Here is a 21,848-nt window from a genome sequence, read left to right as displayed (position 1 = left end):
GTTTTTCCGGAAATGAGAAAAAGCCCAAAAAATTCATTGAACCAGGACAGAGTAAAAAAGAAAAAAGGAATACAGCCGCGAAAAAAAAGTGAGTTTACTGAGTGGACGAGAGAGGCGACCGTTAGGGGTGACGTGGCCGCACCAGCGCCGACCGCGTTCCCCGCGGCGCTATCCCCAAATCCCGCCACTATATAACCTTCGCCCGGGCGGCAGATTTGAAGTCGCCGGCGAGCTCGAGAAGGAAGGAGAAGAGGGAGAATGGTGCAGTCTATGCTCATGTCGAGCGTCGGTTGCAGTCGTCTCGCGGCGGCGAAGTCGCCGGCGCGGTCTCTGGCGCGGCGTTTGAGGCCGGCGGAGGAGTCTGCGGCTCTGATCTACTCGCCTGTTCTTCGGCGAGCGAGTCTGCCGTCTCTTTCTTACGCCCCGGTGACGGCGATCTTCAAGCCGAAGGCGAAGCCGGCGCCGAAGAAGGTTGGTTTCGGTTTCTCCTCTGATCTTGATCCGTAGTCGTCTTTTAGTGGCTGTTGTTTGCCGACGATGACGGAAATTTGCGTCGTCGTTGTTTTTGGATTTGAATGCCGTTTTCGTGCTTTTTTTTGGTCATCGAAGTTCGCGTTTAGGCATCGGCGCGTCTTGATGATGTGATTGTCGATTATGATGATGCGGTTTGAGGATTTCTGCTCGCAGAATGTCTTCAGTGGCTGTTATTTGCCGACGATGACGGAAATTTTCGCCGTCGTTGTTTTTGGAATTTGAATGCCGTTTTCGTGTTGTTTTTCGCTCGTCGAAGTTCGCATTTGAGGCATCGGCTTGCTTGATGACGTTGTCGTGGCAGCGTCGTCGTTACGCTGACGTAATTGTCGATTATGATGACGCGGTTTGAGGATTTCTGCTGGCCGAATGTCTTGAGCTGCTGATGTTTGCCGATGATGATGGAAATCTTCATCGCCGTTGTCTTTTGGATTTGAATGTCGTTTTCATGTTGTTTTTTGTCGCATTTTGGTATTGGCTCGTCTTGATGATGTGATTGTCGATTATGATGATGCGGTTTGCGGATTTCTACTCGCAGAACGTTTTCAGTGGCTGTTGTTTGCTAACGATGACGGAAATCTTCATCGTCGTTGTTTTTGGATTTGAATGCCGTTTTCGTGCTATTTTTTGGTCGTCGAAGTTCGCATTTAGGCATCGGCTTGTCTTGATGACGATGATGAGGTAACGTCGTCGCTTTTATGATGCCGTCTGAGGATTTCTGCTTGCAGAATTTCTTGAGCTACTAATGTTTGCGGATGATGATGGAAATCTTCATCGCCGTTGTTTTTTGGATTTGAATGCCGTTTTCATGTTGTTTTTTGCTCGCCGAAGTTCGCATTTAGTCATCGGCTTGTCATGATGACGTTGTTGAGGTAGCGTCATCGTTATTCTGATATGATTATCGATTTTTTAGCATAGTCTATTATGATGATGTGGTTGGAGGATTTCAGCTCCTCGCAGAATGTCTCGAGCGACTGTTGTTTGCCGATAATGATGGAAATCTTCATCGTCGTTGTTTTTGGATTTGAATGTCGTTTTCGTGTTGTTTTCTGGAGAACGTCTTGAGAAGTGACTGTTGTTTGTCGACGATGACGAAAATCGTCATCGTCAATGTTCCTAGGCTCGAATTTCATCTTCTGCAAACCGAATTTTGCGCTTAGAGATCGGTACGACTTGATTACGATGTCGACAGCGGCGTCATCGTTACTTTTTTGGTTATGCTGATGTGGTTGTCGATTTTTTAGTAAAGTTTAGCAAGGATGAGGGTTTTGCTTGTGCGATTGTCGGTCTTTTATTTGAAGTTTAGCGACAATGCGGCTGTGATTATGCGGTTTGACCATTTCTGTTTAGATCTGGTTTGGGAGAAAGTATTGAGTGGCCGTTGCTTGCCGATGATGACGATGACGATGACGATATCAATGGCTGTCCATTTTCAATCATAGTTTAGTGAAAATGAGTCTTAATGAGATATGGAGGACATTGACGTGGACGTTGACCTGATGATTGTTCATCTGGATTGTGCAGCCGGAGCCGAAGCCGAAGTTGAAGGTTGAGGACGGCATTTTCGGGACCTCGGGAGGGATCGGCTTCACCAAGGCCAACGAGCTCTTTGTCGGCCGTGTTGCTATGATCGGATTCGCTGTAAGTCTAAATTTCAATTCTCCCATTCATTAATTGCTCTGATTCACGTCCAAATACGCTTCCGCTCGTGTTTATTCCCATTATTCTTCATGTTCTTCGCGCTCTTCGCAATCTCTTGATCAACAACGAGGTGGGCTCTTGGAGAATTGTGGTTTTTATAGTCGGGTTTTCACTTGTGGCAGGCGTCTCTGCTCGGCGAGGGGATCACAGGGAAGGGAATTCTCTCTCAATTGAACTTGGAGACGGGGATCCCGATCTACGAGGCAGAGCCGCTGCTGCTCTTCTTCATCCTCTTCACTCTCCTCGGCGCCATTGGTGCTCTTGGTGACAGAGGGCGCTTCGTCGACGAAACCCCAACCGGGCTCGACAAGGCCGTCATCCCCCCCGGGAAGGGCTTCCGATCTGCTCTTGGCCTCAGCGAAGGAGGTAATCTCCTTTGAAAATTACTTTCTTTGGCTTAACGTTGACTTATCGTTGACTTATCGTTGACTTATCGTTGACTTATCGTTGACTTATCGTTGACTTATCGTTGACTTATCGTTGACTTATCGTTGACTTAATGTTGACTTGCCGTTGAATGAACGATGATTCAATGTTGATTTAACGTTGACTTAACTTTAAATTAACGGTGCCTTACCGTACCGTTGATTCAACGTTGACTTAATGTTTACTTAACGTTAACGCTGACTTAACGTTGACTTATCGCTATCTTATTGTTGAGGTAACTTTTACTTAACGTTGATGTTGACTTAACGTTGATGTAATGTTGACTTACCGTTGAGATACCGTTGACTTAATGCTTACTTAACGTTGATGATGACTTAATGTTAATGTTATGTTGCCTTACTGTTGAACGGTTGACTTAACGTTTGCTTAACGTTGATGTTGACTTAACGTTGACGTAATGTTGATGTAACTTTGTCTTACCGCTGATTTAGCGTTGACTTGACATTGACTTACCGTCGACTTATCGTTGAGGTAACATTGACTTACCGTTAGCGATGATTTTGACTTAACATTGATGTTAGGTTGCCTTACCGTTGACTTAATGTTGCCTTACCGTTGACTTATTGTTGACTTAACGTTGACTAACGTTGACATGATGTAGACTGATAATCATGTTGACAGCGTCCTCTGACTGCTTTGTCAGCGTCATGGTCAACGTCATGATCCAAGAAATCTAAGATTCTGAGGAATTGGAATGTGACCTAGAGAAACTGGTTAAGTGATTTCTGGAGATGGATTCTGATATTAAATAATTTTCGTGAAGGTCCGCTTTTCGGGTTCACCAAGTCGAACGAGCTCTTCGTGGGGAGGCTCGCGCAGCTGGGCATTGCGTTCTCCATCATCGGAGAGATCATCACCGGGAAGGGCGCGCTGGCGCAGCTGAACATCGAGACGGGGGTTCCGATCAGCGAGATCGAGCCGCTGGTCCTCTTCAACGTCGCCTTCTTCTTCTTCGCCGCCCTTAACCCCGGCACGGGCAAGTTCCTGACCGACGAAGAGGAAGACTGAGTTGCATCCCCTGTGTTTTTTAATTTTTTTATTTTATTTTTTGTAAACAACTTAGTTGAACTTCGACACAGTCTCTGTAAGTCTCTATCTCCGTAACAGACTGCAAATGGTCAGGCCTCTTTTAAGCTGCGACGGTTGTCAATGGAGAAATAAATATTTTCTAAGTCAGTTGGTACTGATCCATGGTTTCAACTATATGAACTCAGTGACATCGGTCAGGCTGGATGCATCGTTCCACATTGGACGAGTCGATCCGACCCCCTCAATTGGGTTTGCAATGTAAGTTGGGTTAGTCGGCCCGTGCATGCATGCCGGGCGGGTGACGTCTCTCACGCCAATTGGCCCATGTTAGTATATCATGTTGGTCAGGTTGGCCAGATTAGGTTTTGTCAATTGGGTTGATCTTCTCCTTCAAAACTCTGGGACGCCATTCTCGCAATCAAGTCGATCAAGTTGATTTGGGTCAGTCCATGCCCTCCGATGCGAGACGTTGGACTGTGAGTTGGCTCGGTGACATCTGCAGTTTATGTATAGTCAGGCATGTCACCTGGATCTGTCTTCTCCGTCAGGACGGCAGGTTAGTCCCATTAGTCAAGTCAGTGACGTCGAGCTGGTTGGTCACATAGAGCTAGCTTGGCTAAGTGAGTTAAGCTGGTCAGTCATGTTGGTTAGGGTAATGGCATTGGTCAGGTCAATCAGTCATGTTGGTCATAACCTGTTGGTTCACACAGTCCTATAATTTAGGTATGTGATATCTGCCCTATCAATCTTGTCAGTGGCATCTATCATGCCGATTGGATTGGTTGGGTCAATGGGGTTAGTCGGGTAGATCACGTAGCTTCAGTTGGCCAGGACTAGGCACATAAGTTTGATTGGTCACGTCAGTTGGGTTTGTCACATTTGTCAGATCAGTGATGGTTTTGGTCGGCCAAATCAGTCACGTCAGGTGTGTTGGTCCCACATGACAAGGTCGGTGTCATTAGTCCGATCAGTTGGGTTAGTGATGCACTAACATTCAAATTATTGTGTTATTTTTAGTGAAATTTATATATTTTATGCATTAAAATAATTGTAAGTGTGTGTTATCATGCTTTAAATGATAAAACATACTTTTAGAGTGCTATTCTGATTTATTTATTTAATGGTACTTTTTAAGGATTTTTTCGACATCAGATTATAACATAAATTAAATTTTGAATTCAGAATATATTTTTTATTTAATATTTTGACATTATACTCGTGGAGATATGATTTTTCTAAGTTGATATATATATATATATATATATATATATATATATATATATATATATATTATTTTCTGACTTTGCATTTATTTTAGAATGATTATTAATGTATATTTGCCTTAAAAATGTGCCCCACATGTTTTGCCATTTGATTTGATTAATGGGTGATAACAAGTAAATTAATGGGTTATTATGGGAAATTTACACACGCTTATGCATTAAAATAATTATAATTTTATGTTATCAACCTTTAAGTGATTAAACCTATTTTTGTAGTGATATTATGATTTTTTGAATTTAATCATATTTTAAGGATTTTTGTGACAAAATTTTCTAAAAGAACTTAATTTTTTGATTTGGAGTATATTTTTAATAAAATGTTTTGTCCTATATTCATGAAGATATGAATTTTCTAAGTTAAAATATACAATATTATATTTTCTGACTTATAAATTATTTTATAATGATTTGTTGATATATTTTTGCTTGGATATGCACTTGTCAGGTGTCGCCCATTTGATTTGTTGAATGACAACCAATCACAAGTATCTGCAATGATTACTTGCACTAATCAGATCAAAAAAGTGCAATTATGGCATCACAAATCACGATGTCATAATTGCACCAATCATCATCTAACATTTCAGTATTTTATTCATAGGAGGCAAAGTGGACCAATAGAAAAATAGGGACTTAAATTGCAATAAAGTGTCTCATATACTGGGAAAAGATAATAAAAAAGCAAGAGAAAAATAAAAAATTATGGTGGCAGATGTGGTGCACACGTGTACCACTGCAATTAGTTAAAAAGAGAGATAAATGTTACAATTGATTAAAAAGATTCCTTGATGTGGCACACGGAAATGTGTGCCACATCAAGGAATGATTGGGGAATCTATCCCTTTTTTTACGTGAATGACACGAGTCATCGTGTCATTCACTTGAAGTCAGCAAAAAGGGGAATATTGTGACGTGGCCCGCGGGTGATGCACCGCCACGTCACAAATATTCAATAACCATATTTTAAGCCATTGTTTGTCTTTTTCTCTTCCTGGTACACATGGTGTTCTTTAAGAGGACATCATAGAAGATGACCTGATTGCACAAATCATAAAATACCTGATGATTGGACATCTCAACTGCCAACAGAAAACTAGGAAGCATCAGTGCCGATAACGATGAGATAAAAAATGGATGGCTAGGATCGCTCTACCTTCAAAGCTTGACATTTGACAATCCAGAGGTCTGATTGAGCTGAAATTTTCAGGGATGCTTCATCTTCACCCCAGGCACCAAGAACAAGCTTGATGGGTTTTTACAAACTCACTAGCTTTCAATCAGCCCACATGAGTAGGAATTACATGTAAAGTTGAATTTAAAGGATCCATGACTCTATTTATAGATTAGAGGGTATGGATGGAAAGAGGTGGTGAAGATGAAGCATCCCTACAAATTTCAGCTAAGTCAGACCTCTGGATTGTCAAATATCAAGCTTTGAGAACTTGTGTGTATGTAGGGAACGCTCATGCTAAGATCGGTCACTTATATAGGACGCGGTCATGTTGAGCCCATTGGTTAAGTAGGTCATATCACTGGGTTTGGCTAGTCATGTAGGCTGGCTCAATCTAATAGAGTATGTTGAATTGGTCATTAATGTATGTCATGCCCATGACATTAGCCCCTTCATCCAGGTCGGTGGTGTTTCTTGGGTCAGTCAGTCAAGATGGTCTGTTCGATTAGGTTGGCACAACAGATAGTAGTGTCTTCTCATCTATTGGATTGGTGAAATTGATTGGGTTGTTCGCGTTGGTCTGATTGCCGACATCGTTTGTATCGATCTTGTTGATCGGTTGACGAGACATCAGTTGTAAGTTGGATCCACACGGCCATGTCATATTGTATTGGCACACACTTGGTCAGGTTGGTGTGATAAATGGCATGTGGCCCATGGAGGAGACATTTTATATCATGCCAGTTATTCATATTATATCATTAGTTTTCATTGTTTATATCATGCCAGTTCACAAGGCCATGTCGAATATAGATTTTTGTTTCCAAGCTTAATAGCATAAGTTTACTCAGAGTGATTCTCTGATAATCATTTATTTATTGGTATTTTATTACATTTTTGACATCATGTGTGTAAAGAAAATCCATTCCTAAGTTGGAACGTTTTTTTTTAGAATTTTCTGACATTAAGGTTTGCAAAGAAAATGATCTTTTTAAGTTGGAACATATATATATTATGAACTCACATATATTTTTTGGACTAATTTAAATTGATTTAGGATTTTATTCTAGGTTTGCTTTAGATTCCCCATATGTCGTAATCAAGCAATTTGGATTACAACAAATCATTTGTTGCATCCAGTCAAGGCTGCAGCCAATGAAATGCCTGTATATCACTGCCAGAAAGTGCCATTAGGGTATCTCCAATCATGGTGCCATAATGGCTAATCAACTTTGGATGTTTATTTTTTTATTGTGAACTAAGGAAAAATTTATAGTATAATAAAAAGATGTGGACCAAAGAAAAAAAGGGGATTTAAGTTGCAAAAAATATGATTTTGGAAGTCAATAAAGTGCGTACATGTGACACATTTTGATTAAGAGAAAGAGAATAATACATATTATGATGCAATTTTTTTAGAGAATTTTATCCACACATGTTAGTTCATAATTAAAAATACAGAAAAATGTGATTGGATCTTAGGAAAACCAATGATTAGGTGCCACACTGGTAATATGATTTTTGGATCAATAGAGGAGAGAAAATCTGATGGTTGGGAAAAATTCAACTTCAAATTGCTATATTTGATTGGGGCTGGAACTTTGAGAATAGATTCATTTCTTTTACCTACATCCATCCATCCATACCTACATCCATCCATATCACCTCTATCCATGCAAATATCATATAGGATTTTCTATTACTTAGTATGTAGTGTGAAATAAAGTAATATTGAGATCCATTGAATATTCTTGGCGTTCATAGTAAATCAACATTATCAAAGGTTGAAGTTGAAAAAGTAACTTTGAGTTTCACCAATATCACAAATTGCCCTGATCCTGCAAACTATAGGGATCTAGGACGAGTCTTCTTGTGCTTGTTCCATCTTCTTCTCAACCCCTTCCATCCACATCATCCATACATCCCATCCATCCATATCACATTTACATGATTATCCATTTTATCAAATACATACATCCTTATCATCCTTCACATGCCACCGTAATTCTCAATTCATAAAATATATTTTATCATCCCTTATTCACCATTTAAAAATTAATTAAATCCCAAATAATTTTCCCTATAGAGGCAGCCCTTGCTCATTGCTAATTAGTCATTATCTTTATAGGTTCGGGTATTATCAAAAATACGTATTAACTCAAATTATCAACTAGAAATTATTACCCCAAATATCAACATTCACAAGGGACCTAGATTGTTAGAGCTGTGATGAACCAGAAATCAGGATTGAATATGTTGTTTAAGGCTTCTAGTTTATACAACAACATTTACAATTTTTGTATGAGCATAGCTTCAGTAAGTGCCAAATCCTACCAATTGAACTTTATATTTATTTTAAGGAAAATCAAAATAGTTACAGAGATGATGATGGATATGCCTTGGCGAGTGGTGGAGGGGGGGGGGGAGGCAAGTGATGATGACTTTATTGATGTTGGTGTAACGATGATAGATGCAGATATGCACCGATGAGTGGCGGAGTTTAAGAAGTGTGCATGATAGTGAAGATCTAGGCTATAGGTGATGATAACCTATGAGTGAGGATGAAGATGTGAGTCAGATATAGGCGAAGATCACACTAACCTCGTCATCATGTGCCCAAGGGGCCGAGTGGTGTTTTTCTTCACATGTATTGATTGGAATGTCACTACTTCAATTACTCACTCTTAAAGTACAAGAAAGAACCCAAATGAGATTTTGAATGAGCAAATCATTCATCCAATCTTAAATAGGGGCGAAATCCAAGTGTGTCTTTTAACAAGGATGGGAGTTCTATTTATATATCCAAGATGATGAATGGGTATAGGAGGGAAAGGTGGAAATACCCTCAAATTTTCAGCCCAAAAAACCCTTCTGGATTGTTACATATTGTCATTTTAATTTGAAGCGATCTGAGCCATCAGATTTTCTCTCTCCTCAAAAAATTCCATAAAATACCAGAAAATTCAGAAAAAAATTATTATCTTTCAAAAATACGATAAACAATTAGATAAATTGAAGTTTTGTTAAAATACCAAAAAATATAGAAAAATAGGAACTTCACTCGAGCAACATACATACGTACGTAAGTACACATACATTCGTACATTTGTTCATACACATACATATGTACATACATGCATACATACACCCACATACATACATATATACATAAATTCAAACATACATACAAAATACGTAGACAGACAAAAACACAGAAAAACAGAATAAATAATAAAATAGAGAAGTGGGCCGTTTGTTGGGCCTGAATGCTTAATAAAAAGAGATATCAGTAGGACCCATGAGGTGTCATAACGGCTATGAAGGGTAGTTTCGTCATTATAATCGAATACTTTCAAATACTTTTAAATACTTTTGAATACCAAAAAACATGTAATAAGTCATTTAAAGCCTTAATAGCATGGATTTATGATTATTTTAATGAGAATAAACACATAAAGGAACAGTTACACGCAAGCACAGCTCGCTCCATTCTCGGGACAGGCGAATCTTAGGTTTCAATGTAGAAATGAATCCTTCAGGGGTCGTCTGGTACTAAATTAAAACTAAATGAATCTTCCACAACTTACTACATTTTCATTTCATGTTTGCTCATTTTCTACTCATCAGGCCAGTCCAGAAATACTATTGGGACCATATAAATTTAATAATTGTTGGGAATCTTATGGGTATTTAAAGATTCCTTCTTTCTCTCTCTCTCTCTCTTGCTGGGCCATTTCAAATTCAAACCTCTCTCTTAGTGGGCCACCACAGGGAGAATGACAGGCTCGAATTGACCCGGCCCGTTTGAATGGCAGATGCTGTCGGCGTAATAATGAGTCTTTTGGGGGGCTTTTATGGTATTTCAAAATTTAAATTGGGAAAGGGGGGTATAAATACCCAGCTCATTAGTTTGTTGGACTTGTTCGTCTTCATCCTCTGCTTCTTCGTCGAAGCTCCGACAGTTGTTGCGGAGTTCTTAGCCGGAGAAGAAGATCCATACTGCGTAGATTTCACTGTTGAATTTAAATTTATTCTTCGTCTTCTAAGTTTCAATCATCATCGTAGTAGGTATTTCTCTGGATCTTACTTTCAGTTGATTGAGTATTTGAACTGGTTTCTAAATCGTAATATTGGGGGAGAAGTCCTGTTGCAGGAGAAGAAGATCAATAGAGCGTATATATTTTTGAATTGAATTTAATCGTCGTCTTCTAGTGTCAATCTTCATCCGTGCTAAGGTATCGCTCTGGATCCTATTTTCGGTTGATTGAGTATTTGAACTTGTTTCTGGATCGTAATATTGGGGGAGAAGTCTAATTACAGATATATTTTCCGGAGAAGAGGATCAATACAGCGGATATTTCGTTGTTGAATTGACTATAATCGTCTTCTTCTAGTGTCAGTCTTCATCCGTACTAGCCTACTAGGTATCACTCTGGATCTTATTTTCATTTTATTGATCATTTGAACTGGTTTCTGGATCGTAATATTGGGGAAGAAGTCTTATTGAAGATATCTTTGCAGGAGAAGAAGATCAAAACAACGTATATTTGGTTGCTGAATTCAATCATCATCTTCTAGTGTCAATCTTCATCCGTGTAAGGTTTGGCTCTGGATATTATCTTCAGTTGATTGAGTATTTGAACTAGTTTCTGGATCGTAATATTGAGGGGAATTCTTGCTGGAATTAGATGGACAAGTACGAAGTGGTAGGCGAGTTGGGATCGGGTAATTTTGGCGTGGCTAGGCTGATGCGGAACAAAGAAACCAAGGAATTGGTCGCGATGAAGTACCTCGTGAGAGGCCACAAGGTTTTCCTGAAAGTTTCTTCATCTTGGAGTTCTTCTTTCGGCTCCCTCTGATGTCCATTTTTTGTGTTTACTTGCAGATCGATGAAAAGGTGGCCAGGGAGATAATCAACCACAGGTCTCTGCCACATCCCAACATCATTCGGTTTAAGGAGGCAGGGATATTACTGAATTTTTGTGCATATTCTCCGTAATCTGCTCAGAAATTATAGAAATTGAATGATACTTTGATTATGGTATAGGTTGTCCTTACCCCAACGCATTTGGGGATAGTGATGGAATATGCAGCTGGTGGGGAGCTCTTCGAGCGCATCTGCAGTGCCGGGCGGTTCAGTGAAGATGAGGTTTATGAATTTGTGAAATCATTTCGTTTTATTGTGGAAATTATGAATGACTGGGTATTGATATTATTGAAATGTCCAGGCAAGATATTTCTTCCAGCAGCTCATCTGTGGGGTCAGTTACTGTCATTTCATGGTAGGTCTGTGCGTGATAAGGAGAATCCCTGAACTCTAATGTTTGAATGTTTGCGTTTTAATTCAATCTTCTCAACCTTCTTCAGCAAATCTGCCATCGGGACTTGAAGTTGGAGAACACACTGCTTGATGGAAGCCCAGCGCCCCGCCTAAAGATATGTGACTTTGGCTACTCCAAGGTGTCTGCTCGAATTTAAGTTAGCCTTTTTTCTCCGCTAAATTCTTTCTCAAAAATATAATCTTTCATGAAATGTGAAGTTAACCTGGGATTTTTTACCTCTAATTTCTTTCTCAAAAAGAACAGCCCTTCATTGTATATGAGATTAAGACACCAGTTTCTTTGTAAATTCTTTCTCGGAAAGAATAATCCCTTTATTTTTATGACTTTAAAATTCTATTTTTTCCTACAAAGTCCTTCTCAAGAAGAATAAACCATCTTTTTTTATGTAGTTAAAACTCTGATACACCAACCATGTATCGTCGTCCCTGGCGAATCTTGAATAATACTTCAAACTTCAATTCCTTGAATACTTATCGATACTTGACTCCGAACGATAACAATCGGTAACAATGTCACTCAACAGAAAGAAGAAAATCAATAGAAGATAGATGGAGAGAACATCGATGTCCTGATTGATCTTCTCCTATCCGGCCGCGGACTCTGGCTGCTCCAGCCTCTGGTCACGATACATTCTTGTGAGGAACGTATCGCACTCCATTTTTCCCTCTATGTTCTTTCTTAAAAATAATAACCCTTCATTTTATAGGAAATTAGCCCGCGATTTTTTCCCTCTTACTTTTTCTCAAAAAGGAAAACCTTCATTTTATGCAAAGATAGGCGGGCTGTGTTTTCTTCTGCATGAAGCTAACCCACCTTTTTATCTAAAATTTTCCTCACACAAAGAGTAACCCGCCATTTATATCAGATTATTTTATTCGTATTTGTCTTTTTCTGCTGTGAATAGTCGTCTCTGCTGCACTCACGTCCCAAATCAACAGTCGGAACCCCTGCCTATATTGCTCCAGAGGTGCTGTCCCGGCGAGAGTACGATGGAAAGGTGTTAATACTTTCATCCTCTCTCTCTCTCTCACACTTGGATTCATTCTGAGGTTATTGTTTTTAACTCTTTTCGCTCTCTTTGGACTGGATTATTGAGACTCAACATGACCTCATCATTTGAACGCGATCTACTATTACGATTCCCATGGAGATCAAACAAAATCAAGAAACGGGACGAGGGATAGAGAGGAGAATTGGAGAGATGGAAGAGGTAAGAGAGAAGAGGAGAGAGCGATAGGAGAACAAACTCTCAAGAACCTCTGAATCGGGAGTTCTCTCCCTCACGAAAGCCAGATACAACTACTCGTGCCAAGAAACCTCAGGGTAATCATTCATCAAAAGTCCCTCTAATGACCTTACAAGGGGGTATTTATAACCCTACGATTTCAAGAATCAGTTATTTCATAAGGACTCTAACATCTACCTAGTTTTTTTTGAACACCAAAAAAATAAGGCAAAATGGTATCATTTTCCCATTTTGAGAGGGCTCTGAGTCCTGCTTGGTGGTGTTTACCTATTTTAGTCCAAGGCTGGAGGGAAAATAACAAATAGAACGGGATATCCAATCCTTCGTCAGGCATCCGTCCTGACCTTGGAACAGAAACAGAACAAAAACCCTTTCCAGCTCCCGTTAGGTCCTTTCCCGTCCCGTTCTTTCATCATATGCCACTCAGTTAGTTTACTGTTTACCCGTGCCATCCCGCCCGGCAGACAGGAACAGAACGAAACAACAAGCCCTGTAACAGACGACTGAATGAAAGATTGTCCAGTCCCAAACAGTAATCCATCTTCTGTCCACAAGCCTTAATTCTTTCTTCATTTGGCAGTTTTTTTGTTCTTTTTTTAGGTATGACGTCATTGATTCATGTCGAGTAGTTAGGATCAAAGTTATTCCTCAGGATCAAATAGGCAGTTTGAGATTTTCCTTTTATTTCTGTTTACTTTTTTTTTGAAGAAAATAAGGAAGACCACCCTTAATTGGTGGTCAACCTGTTTATTTCTGTTTACTTGTTATGTTCCTGTGAAATGATGACAAACTAGGGGAATTTGGGATGTTCAATTTCTGTAAAAATCGATGGTATATACTTGAATGATTGTACTGCATGTGAAACTTCTTTTTGCTTAGATCAGCTAGATAATTTTCATAATTATTTTATATAGTTTTCTTATGTCCTTCGTTTTGAGCAGCTTGCAGACGTTTGGTCGTGTGGGGTGACCCTTTACATCATGCTGGTTGGCGCCTACCCATTTGAAGATCCTTCAGATCCGAGGAACTTCAGAAAAACAGTCAACGTAAAATAATCTCTTTTTTTTTGTTTTTTTTTTAACTTCTCGGCAAAAGGTTATACTAAAAAAAAATCAGACCTGTTGCGATATAATTCCCTTATTTTAGTGGTTTTTTTTCTTTGAGGCATTCAGAATGTAATTTTTTAAAATGTTGGTGTTCACAGATCAGTTATATCATAGCCTGATTTTAGATATTTTACTTTAGCGTATTGATTTTGCAGAGAATTATATCGGTTCAGTATCAGATTCCGGATTATGTCCACGTCTCTAAAGACTGCAGGGATCTGCTCCAGCGGATCTTTGTGGCCAACCCTTCCAAGGTAGTTCAATCTGGCTGAAAATTTCTCTTCCTCTCTCTCTCTCTCTCTCTCTCTCTTTTTCTTTCTCTCTCTACTTCTCTTTCTCTCTCTATTTCTCCCTCCCTTTCTCCCTCTATCTCTCCCTTTCTGTTTCCCTTTCTCTCTCTATCTGTCCCTTCCTTTCGGTGTCTCTTTCTCTCCCTCCCTTTCTGTTTCCCTTTCTCTCTCTATCTCTCCCTCCCTTTCGGTGTCTCTTTCTCTCCCTCCCTTTCTGTTTCCCTTTCTCTCTCTATCTCTCCCTCCCTTTCGGTGTCTCTTTCTCTCCCTCCCTTTCTGTTTCCCTTTCTCTCTCTATCTCTCCCTCCCTCTCTGTTTCTCTTTCTCTCTCTATCTCTCCCTCCCTTTCTGTTTCCCTTTCTCTCCCTCCCTTTCTGTTTCCTTTCTCTCTGTATCTCTCCCGCCCTTTCTGTTTCTCTTTCTCTCTCTATCTCTCCCTCCCTTTCTGTTTCCCTTTCTCTCCCTCCCTTTCTGTTTCTTTCTCTCTCTATCTCTCTCTCCCTTTCTGTTTCCCTTTCTCTCTCTCTCTCTCTCTCTCTCCCTTTCTGTTTCCCTTTCTCTCTCTATCTCTCCCTCCCTTTCTGTTTCCGTTTATCTCTCTATTTCTCCGTCCCTTTCTGTTTCCCTTTCTCTCTCTATCTCTCTCTCCCTTTCTGTTTCCCTTTCTCTCTCTATCTCTCTCTCCCTTTCTGTTTCCCTTTCTCTCTCTATCTCTCTCACCCTTTCTATTTCCCTTTCTCTCTCTATCTCTACCTCCCTTTCTGTTTCCCTTTCTCTCTCTATCTCTCTCTCCCTTTCTGTTTCCCTTTCTCTCTCTATCTCTCCCTCCCTTTCTGTTTCTCTTTCTCTCTTTTTCTCTCCCTCCCTTTCTGTTTCCCTTTCTCTCTCTCTCTCTCTCTCTCTCTCCCTTTCTGTTTCTCTTTCTCTCTTTTTCTCTCCCTCCCTTCTGTTTCCCTTTTTCTCTCTCTCTCCCTCCCTTTCTGTTTCTCTTTCTCTCTCTATCTCTCCCTCCCTTTCTGTTTCTCTTTCTCTCTCTTTCTCTCCCTTCATTTCTGTTTCTCTTTCTCTCTCTTTCTCTTCCTCCCTTCTGTTTCCCTCTCTCTCTATCTCTCTATCCCTTTCTGTTTCTCTTTCTCTCCCGCCTTTTCTGTTTCCCTTTCTCTCTCTCTCTCCCTTTCTGTTTCTCTTTCTCTCTTTTTCTCTCCCTCCCTTTCTGTTTCCCTTTCTCTCTCTCTCTCTCTCCTTTCCTTTCAATTTCTCTCTCTCTTGCAATACATCTTCCTCTCTCGCTCTCTTGCTCATTTTCTATCTCCCTTTCATTATCGTGAACTCTAATTTTCTCTCTCTCTCTCTCTATCTCTCTTTCAATATCTTCCTCTCTCCCTTTCTCTCTCTCTCTCCCTGCTTCTATACATCACTCTCACTCCCTGCTTCTATATATCTCTCTCACTACCTGCTTCTGTATATATCTCTCTCTCTCTCCGTGTTTCTCTCTTCCTCTCTATCTCCATCTTTCTACCTCTCTCTCTCCTTTCCCTAACCTCCTCCCTCTTTCTATCTCCCTCTTTCTCCTCTCTCCCTCCTCCCTGTATATCCCTCTCTCTCTCTCTACCTCATTGCTGTATATCATGTTCTCGACATCTCTCTGTCTCTGTCCCTCTCTCCATGCGTCTTTCTATCTCTCTCTCCGTCTCACTCATATCTTCTCAATCTCTCTCTGTTTATCCATCTTTTATCCCTCTCTATATATCTCTTATAACCTTAATTATTTCTAAAAATGTCGCAGAGGATAACGATTGGGGAGATAAAAACCCACCCATGGTACTTGAAAAATCTACCCAGAGAACTAACAGAGGCAGCACAGGCAGTTTACTATAAGAAGGGCCGTGCCGCGGCCTCCCCCGCCGCGGCCGCTCCTGTTTACTCGCTCCAAAGTGTTGAAGAGATCATGAAAATCGTCGAAGAGGCAAGGACGCCCGCGCCCGTGGCGAGGACCATCTCAGGCTTCGGCCTTGACGATGGCGAAACTCCAGCTTCAAACAATGGCAAAGAACTAGAAGACGGTGATAAAGATGATGATGAAGATGATGAAGAAGATGATGATGAATACGATAAAGCGGTGAAACAGGTACATGCAAGTGGTGAGTTTCATCTCAGTTGAGGATCAAACATGGTGTGGAGAGAGAGATGAAGCCCGAATTTCTTGTGGGTTTTTTTTTCGGGCTATTGTGTAAAATAATTGATTTTTGGTTGAATTGTGTGGCTCTGGCTGATTTGTGTGTTTTTTTGGCAAATTTTAGGCCTTCACTTTAATAATTTACTAACTTAAGGTAAATTAAGATTGAATTAGAATGTTTTCCTAGTGTCAAAGTTAGGTTTGATTTCATAGTCATAGTGCACGGACGCGGACGGGACGATTTTTTCGGGGGGGCGGACGGATAACGGGATGGAAAATCGTCCCTCAGATGAATGACGGGATGGTTTTCTTGACCTGGGACGAAAAAGGCTGTCCCATCTGGTGGTCTCTGACGAGGGACAGTAAAGGAAAGATGAAAATTTTGCGTTTATTAACTTCAAAAATTTTTAGGGATAATTATGTGGATTTTTTCAGGCTACTGTGTAAAATAATTGATATTTGGTTGAATTGTGTTGCTCTGGCTGATTTGTGTGTTTTTCCGCAAATTTTAGGCCTTCACTTTTGAACTTTAATAATTTACTAACTTAAGGTAAATTAATATTGACTTAGAATGTTTTCCTAGTATCAAAGTTAGGTTTGATCTCATGGTACCAGCTTTCCAATTTTTACTTTATTCTTGATCTTCCACCCCTCACAAGTTACAATTCAATGTCTCTCGCAACTCTCCAAAATCTCATGTGCATAAGTTTAGGCTGTTGAATTTGATCCCCATTAGTGGCTGTTAATCTTCCAGATCCAGAATTAGTCTATTTCATCGAAGCATTCAATTCACCATTTGTGATGGTCACTGTACCTTAAGATTTTGTTTGTGAGGGTGATTAATGTCTCCTTCGAGAGGGGATATCAAGATTTTCCTTGTTCTTAAGATAGGAGAATGTTGGGATTGGTGTTTTTTAAAGACTAACCTTTGAAATATTTTATAAATATAAAAGTTTTTTGATTTAAACACATACAATATCCTTCTCAACTATCAGGTCAAAAAATAAATTTTGTAAAAAAATAATCAAATGTAACATGACAAGATGTAATATATGACCAGAAAAATGTAAAATAGATATCATATTAATGGGAATATTCAATGAAATGCACCTAATATCATGGTCACATGAAACAACATAGGTGTGATTTTAATTATGAATTATGTGAGTAAAAAATTTACCTGAGGTTACACAAATAAATGTATTGCCAAATCAATAAACAAGGTACACCTCATAGAAATGTATTGCCATATTTTGGGTAGCAACTTTGTGTTCATTATTGCTGAGAATCTCAGATAGAGTGAAGTATAAATGTGATACCTCATATTACAGACATGAAAACACAGCCTTCAACATATATCCACATGAATATGAATATTATATTATACTATACAATAAGGTGAGTATATAAACAAAAACACAAGGCAATATGACAAATAACAATACACGGTGTAATTTGCACATGGAAGTAAGTCTCAGAAAATTTTGAATAAGAGAATATTGAAATGTAAGGTAATCCATCAAAATAATTTCCATCATTGTATGTATACTTCACACATGTAGAGAGGCGAGGGGAGAGGAGGGAGGGAGAGAGAGAGAGAGAGAGAGAGAGAGAGAGAGAGAGAGAGAGAGAGAGAATGTATGTGATCATGTCTGGTAAGGATGGTAAGTGCCAAGCCACAAAGATCTTTAAAAATCATGTCTCTCTCTTGTTGTATCAATTTCCATGATAACACTTATTTTGATGATTTATTCACCCTTTGGCTGTCAATGACCGAGGATTTAATGTGGGCTATTATCATATACAATTAATACCAAGTATTATTATCTCTCCTATTGTCTGATGTTTATAGGGAAGGTGTCTCTAATGTTGAAAAATCAGTTAGATGATAGAGATTATTAAAATAACTGTTCACTGTATTAAATATAGCAAAGTAAACCATTAGTTTTATAATATCACTTAATTAAAAATTAATTAATATTTTGGAACATATTTGTATGTAAGAATAAGTAGTAATACATAGGTTTTATACATTGAGTGAATTGATATTTTTTGCATTAGCATAATATAATTCAACAACTACCTATTCAATCCAAATTCAAGTCTTAAATCTATTATCAATCAACTAATACAGAACCATTTAAAAATGATAAAAATAATGAAGTGTCAATAAATATAGAGACATTTGTCTCTAGACGCTTATATATATGTCTAATATAAATATATTATAAATATACTTATTCACATCTATTTCATTCAGTATTTATAAATTTAGTACAATAATAGGGATTAGTTTTTTTATTTTCTGATATTCATAAATTCTACGATGAAGAATCATGTTTGTAAATAAACATGGTTAGATATATACTTATAATACATATCGATGTCTGTTCCGTATCATGTTTACTATTCATTGTCATTTGTCTTCACTCGTTCCTTAATCTCTCACAAATGTTTATCTTTATACATACACACTCCATTTCATGTATTATTTTTTTGGGTTATAACCATGAACGATGATATGAATCTGATTCATGCAGAAGAATAAAATGATAACATGAACCTTTGCAAAAAAAAAACAAAACAAAACACTCTGATGATCAAATCTCCTAATGGAGATTCAAGTCCACTACCTTTTGGTTCTTCAAATGAGTCATCTAAAACCACACACATCTGAGTTTTAGATGTATCTACACAGTATTCAGCACATCAAATCTCATCATCCTCCTCTCATTCAATTGCACCATATATCGAGGATGATTTTCTTGTCATTCCAGTCACAGGACAATAATGCATTTAAGAAGAAAGGTAGGAGGAGCACTCAATGAGAGACTTTCATGTGTATTTGACACTTCCGCTATTTTCTCCTTTAAGTATATCCCTAATGTCCAACAAACCTTATGTGTGTGACCTCTAGGCCCATATACCAGTTTGTTTAATATTTGAAGAAGCTACATGATTCTTTAATATATAACACAATAAATTAACTATATCAAAAATATAGATTCATTAATCAATATTGACTTAACCTGCTCGATAGGCCCAATGGCCAACACATTTGGTGCCATGTTAGAATGCATGTCCCATAAGATATAAAATAACTCATAAACTCTTCCATGGAACCTGATTATCATCCGTGAATGTGCAAATAAATCCCTCATTTTATAACATTCTTACAATGAATTAGGAAATGGCAGTGTCAAACCACTATTGGTCATCCTAGCCAACACGTGTATTGGAAAATCATTACTGAACTCATTTTAAAAAAAAACAATTAATTGTCACATTAATTTTACTTATATGTTCATGTTATCAAGCTTAAAATGATTAAATCTATGTTTGTATTTAAAGTCTAGTTTTATTAGATTTTTATGCAATTTGGGATGCATTAAAAAAATTGGACTTATTAAAGTACTTTTTGAAATATTTTTCTGGTTTAATTTTGAGTATACTATGAGTCACTATCCATTTTATCAGATAGAAATCAATCATTTACATTCAGTAATGATCAGCTCTTCTGATCATTACAGGTGGCGTAATGGCATCCCAAATTGCGATGCCATAGTGGGCCAACCATGAGCTGACACATTGTAATGCACAAGGAGATGTGGCCTAGTGGATAAGGAATAATCTAAATTATGAAGAACAATTTTAAAGATTGATATGGAGGGACAGGTGTCGGCAAGACCAAAATTGGTGATTTTACTCACAATCATGCCCCCTATTATTATCTGAAAATTTAAAATGTGCTGATATCTAAAATGCCTTTGTCACCATTTCAGGCATTAAATTTGCCTTACTAATGAATTTTGTTTTTGTAGTGAAAGTACATGTGTCGCACAACTAGGGCAAGTTAATGAATCTTCAAAGAATCCTAGAAAGTATCCAAGTGGCTGTTGTGAAATAAATTAGTTATACTAACACGTTGGCAATCTGACCCATGAATAAATGAGGAGAGAGAAAATTCCAACAACTAATAATTACCCAACTTCAAGTCGTGATATCTAGCGATCTAGAATGAGCTTTATAATGAAAATTTGAGGGGACTAGTCTCTCTCTCTCCCCTTTATCCATACATGCCCTTTCATGTATAAACATCCATGTTATCTATCCAAAATTTATCTATGAATAGATCTTACATTAGTGGGCTGAGGGAAAGAAAGTAATTTTGAGATCTTTCAAGTTTTATCGGTGTCCATAGATGATAAAAGCTAAACGTAAAAAGAGAAATGGAGGGTCTCTCCTACTGTCATAAGTTTTCTCGATCCTTGTAGAATATAAGGATATATAGTGAATCTCCTTGTGCTTACATCATCATCTTCTCAAAATCCATCTATTCACATTCATCCATCCATCCATGTCTACCCATCCACATAAATACATTACATAAATTTCAGCCAAACATAGCATCCATCATTATCTAATTTACTATCATCCTTGATTACATCATATTCCTTAACTCTATCTCCTCTATATGCACTTTTGCTAGCTACCCCGACGCGCGCGGAGATCAAAGAGGTAGTGTTCTCCTTGGGCCGTAACAAAGCCCCAGGAGCCGATGGCTTCACTGCCAAATTCTATACAGCGTGCTGGGATGTGGTAGGCACCGACTTGGTCCTAGCTATCAAGGAAGCGTTCCAACGTAAAGTCTTCGCAAAGAGTTGGAAATCCACTTTTTTGGCGCTTATTCCGAAAGTGGACACCCCCACTTCCTTCCGTGACTTTCGTCCGATCAGTCTTTGTAATGTATGCTATAAAGTTGCATCAAAGATCATTACAAACCGACTTGGACGCTTCCTTGATAGACTTATCTCGCCAGAACAGTGTGGCTTTGTCAAGGGTCGACAGATCCATGACAGCATCACACTAGTACACGAGCTAGCCCAGTCGATAGACACTCATATTCCGGGCTTTAACGTCATCATCAAGCTTGATATGGATAAAGCCTTTGATCGAGTTGAGTGGAACTTCCTCCTCGAAGTGTTGCGCCGCTTCGGATTCATAGATGCGTTCATCGCACTGGTCGATGCTTGCATTAGGGAGAATCACTTCTCCCTCTTGATGGATGGAAATTTCATCGGCTTTTTCACGGCTACGCGGGGACTCAGGCAGGGTGACCCTATCTCACCCACCCTCTTTATATTGATGGAGGAGGTCTTTAGCCGATCGCTCACACGGGCGATCAACCAAGGCCTCATCCAACCGTACTTTACGAAGAGGGGTTGCCCGATCATCTCTCACTCCTTATTTGCTGATGATGCCATCCTGTTCCTTAATGGATCTAAAAAATTCATCAAGGAATTTATGAGTGTCCTTACAGCGTACGAGCAAGCCTCCGGCCAACTCGTCAACGCTTCGAAGAGCAGCTTTATTGTGGGCCCGTCTACCACTCTGAGGCGCTCTGGGATCATTCAACACTCCACACGATACTCACGAGGACAGCTTCCATTAGACTACCTTGGATGCCCTATCTTCCTTGGCCCTGCTCGTCATCATTATTTTGATGTCGTGCTAGGCAAGCTAAGG

At 39.0% G+C, this 21,848-nt stretch overlaps 2 protein-coding genes across 8 annotated transcripts; both read left to right on the top strand.

The window, feature by feature from the left end:
* Window positions 1-205: 205 nt before the first annotated feature.
* On the top strand, window positions 206-3,855 carry NPQ4 (Chlorophyll A-B binding family protein). Its single transcript, XM_078578495.1, has 4 exons — window positions 206-471; window positions 2,056-2,172; window positions 2,355-2,598; window positions 3,443-3,855. The coding sequence occupies exons 1-4, from the start codon at window positions 259-261 to the stop codon at window positions 3,685-3,687; spliced, it is 819 nt and encodes a 272-aa protein (XP_078434621.1). The 5' UTR covers window positions 206-258; the 3' UTR covers window positions 3,688-3,855.
* A 6,216-nt stretch (window positions 3,856-10,071) lies between these two features.
* On the top strand, window positions 10,072-16,440 carry LOC144705714 (serine/threonine-protein kinase SAPK7-like). Of its 7 annotated transcripts, none has more exons than XM_078578492.1 (13): window positions 10,072-10,230; window positions 10,305-10,397; window positions 10,483-10,586; window positions 10,684-10,757; window positions 10,851-10,970; window positions 11,048-11,122; window positions 11,210-11,311; window positions 11,391-11,444; window positions 11,530-11,622; window positions 12,409-12,501; window positions 13,692-13,796; window positions 14,012-14,110; window positions 15,933-16,440. In XM_078578492.1, the coding sequence occupies exons 5-13, from the start codon at window positions 10,851-10,853 to the stop codon at window positions 16,305-16,307; spliced, it is 1,116 nt and encodes a 371-aa protein (XP_078434618.1). In that variant the 5' UTR covers window positions 10,072-10,230; window positions 10,305-10,397; window positions 10,483-10,586; window positions 10,684-10,757; the 3' UTR covers window positions 16,308-16,440. The 7 variants fall into 7 exon arrangements, with proteins under 7 accessions (XP_078434618.1, XP_078434613.1, XP_078434615.1 ...); XM_078578487.1 differs by having other exon boundaries at window positions 10,073-10,230; window positions 10,684-10,762; XM_078578489.1 differs by having other exon boundaries at window positions 10,073-10,230; window positions 10,472-10,586; window positions 10,684-10,762.
* Window positions 16,441-21,848: the final 5,408 nt, after the last annotated feature.

This window comes from Wolffia australiana, chromosome 7 (genome assembly GCF_029677425.1).
Source record: "Wolffia australiana isolate 7733 chromosome 7, ASM2967742v1".
NCBI lineage: Eukaryota > Viridiplantae > Streptophyta > Magnoliopsida > Alismatales > Araceae > Wolffia > Wolffia australiana.
Note: the sequence above shows the minus strand (reverse complement) of the source record. Positions and strands in the feature narration are given on the sequence as shown.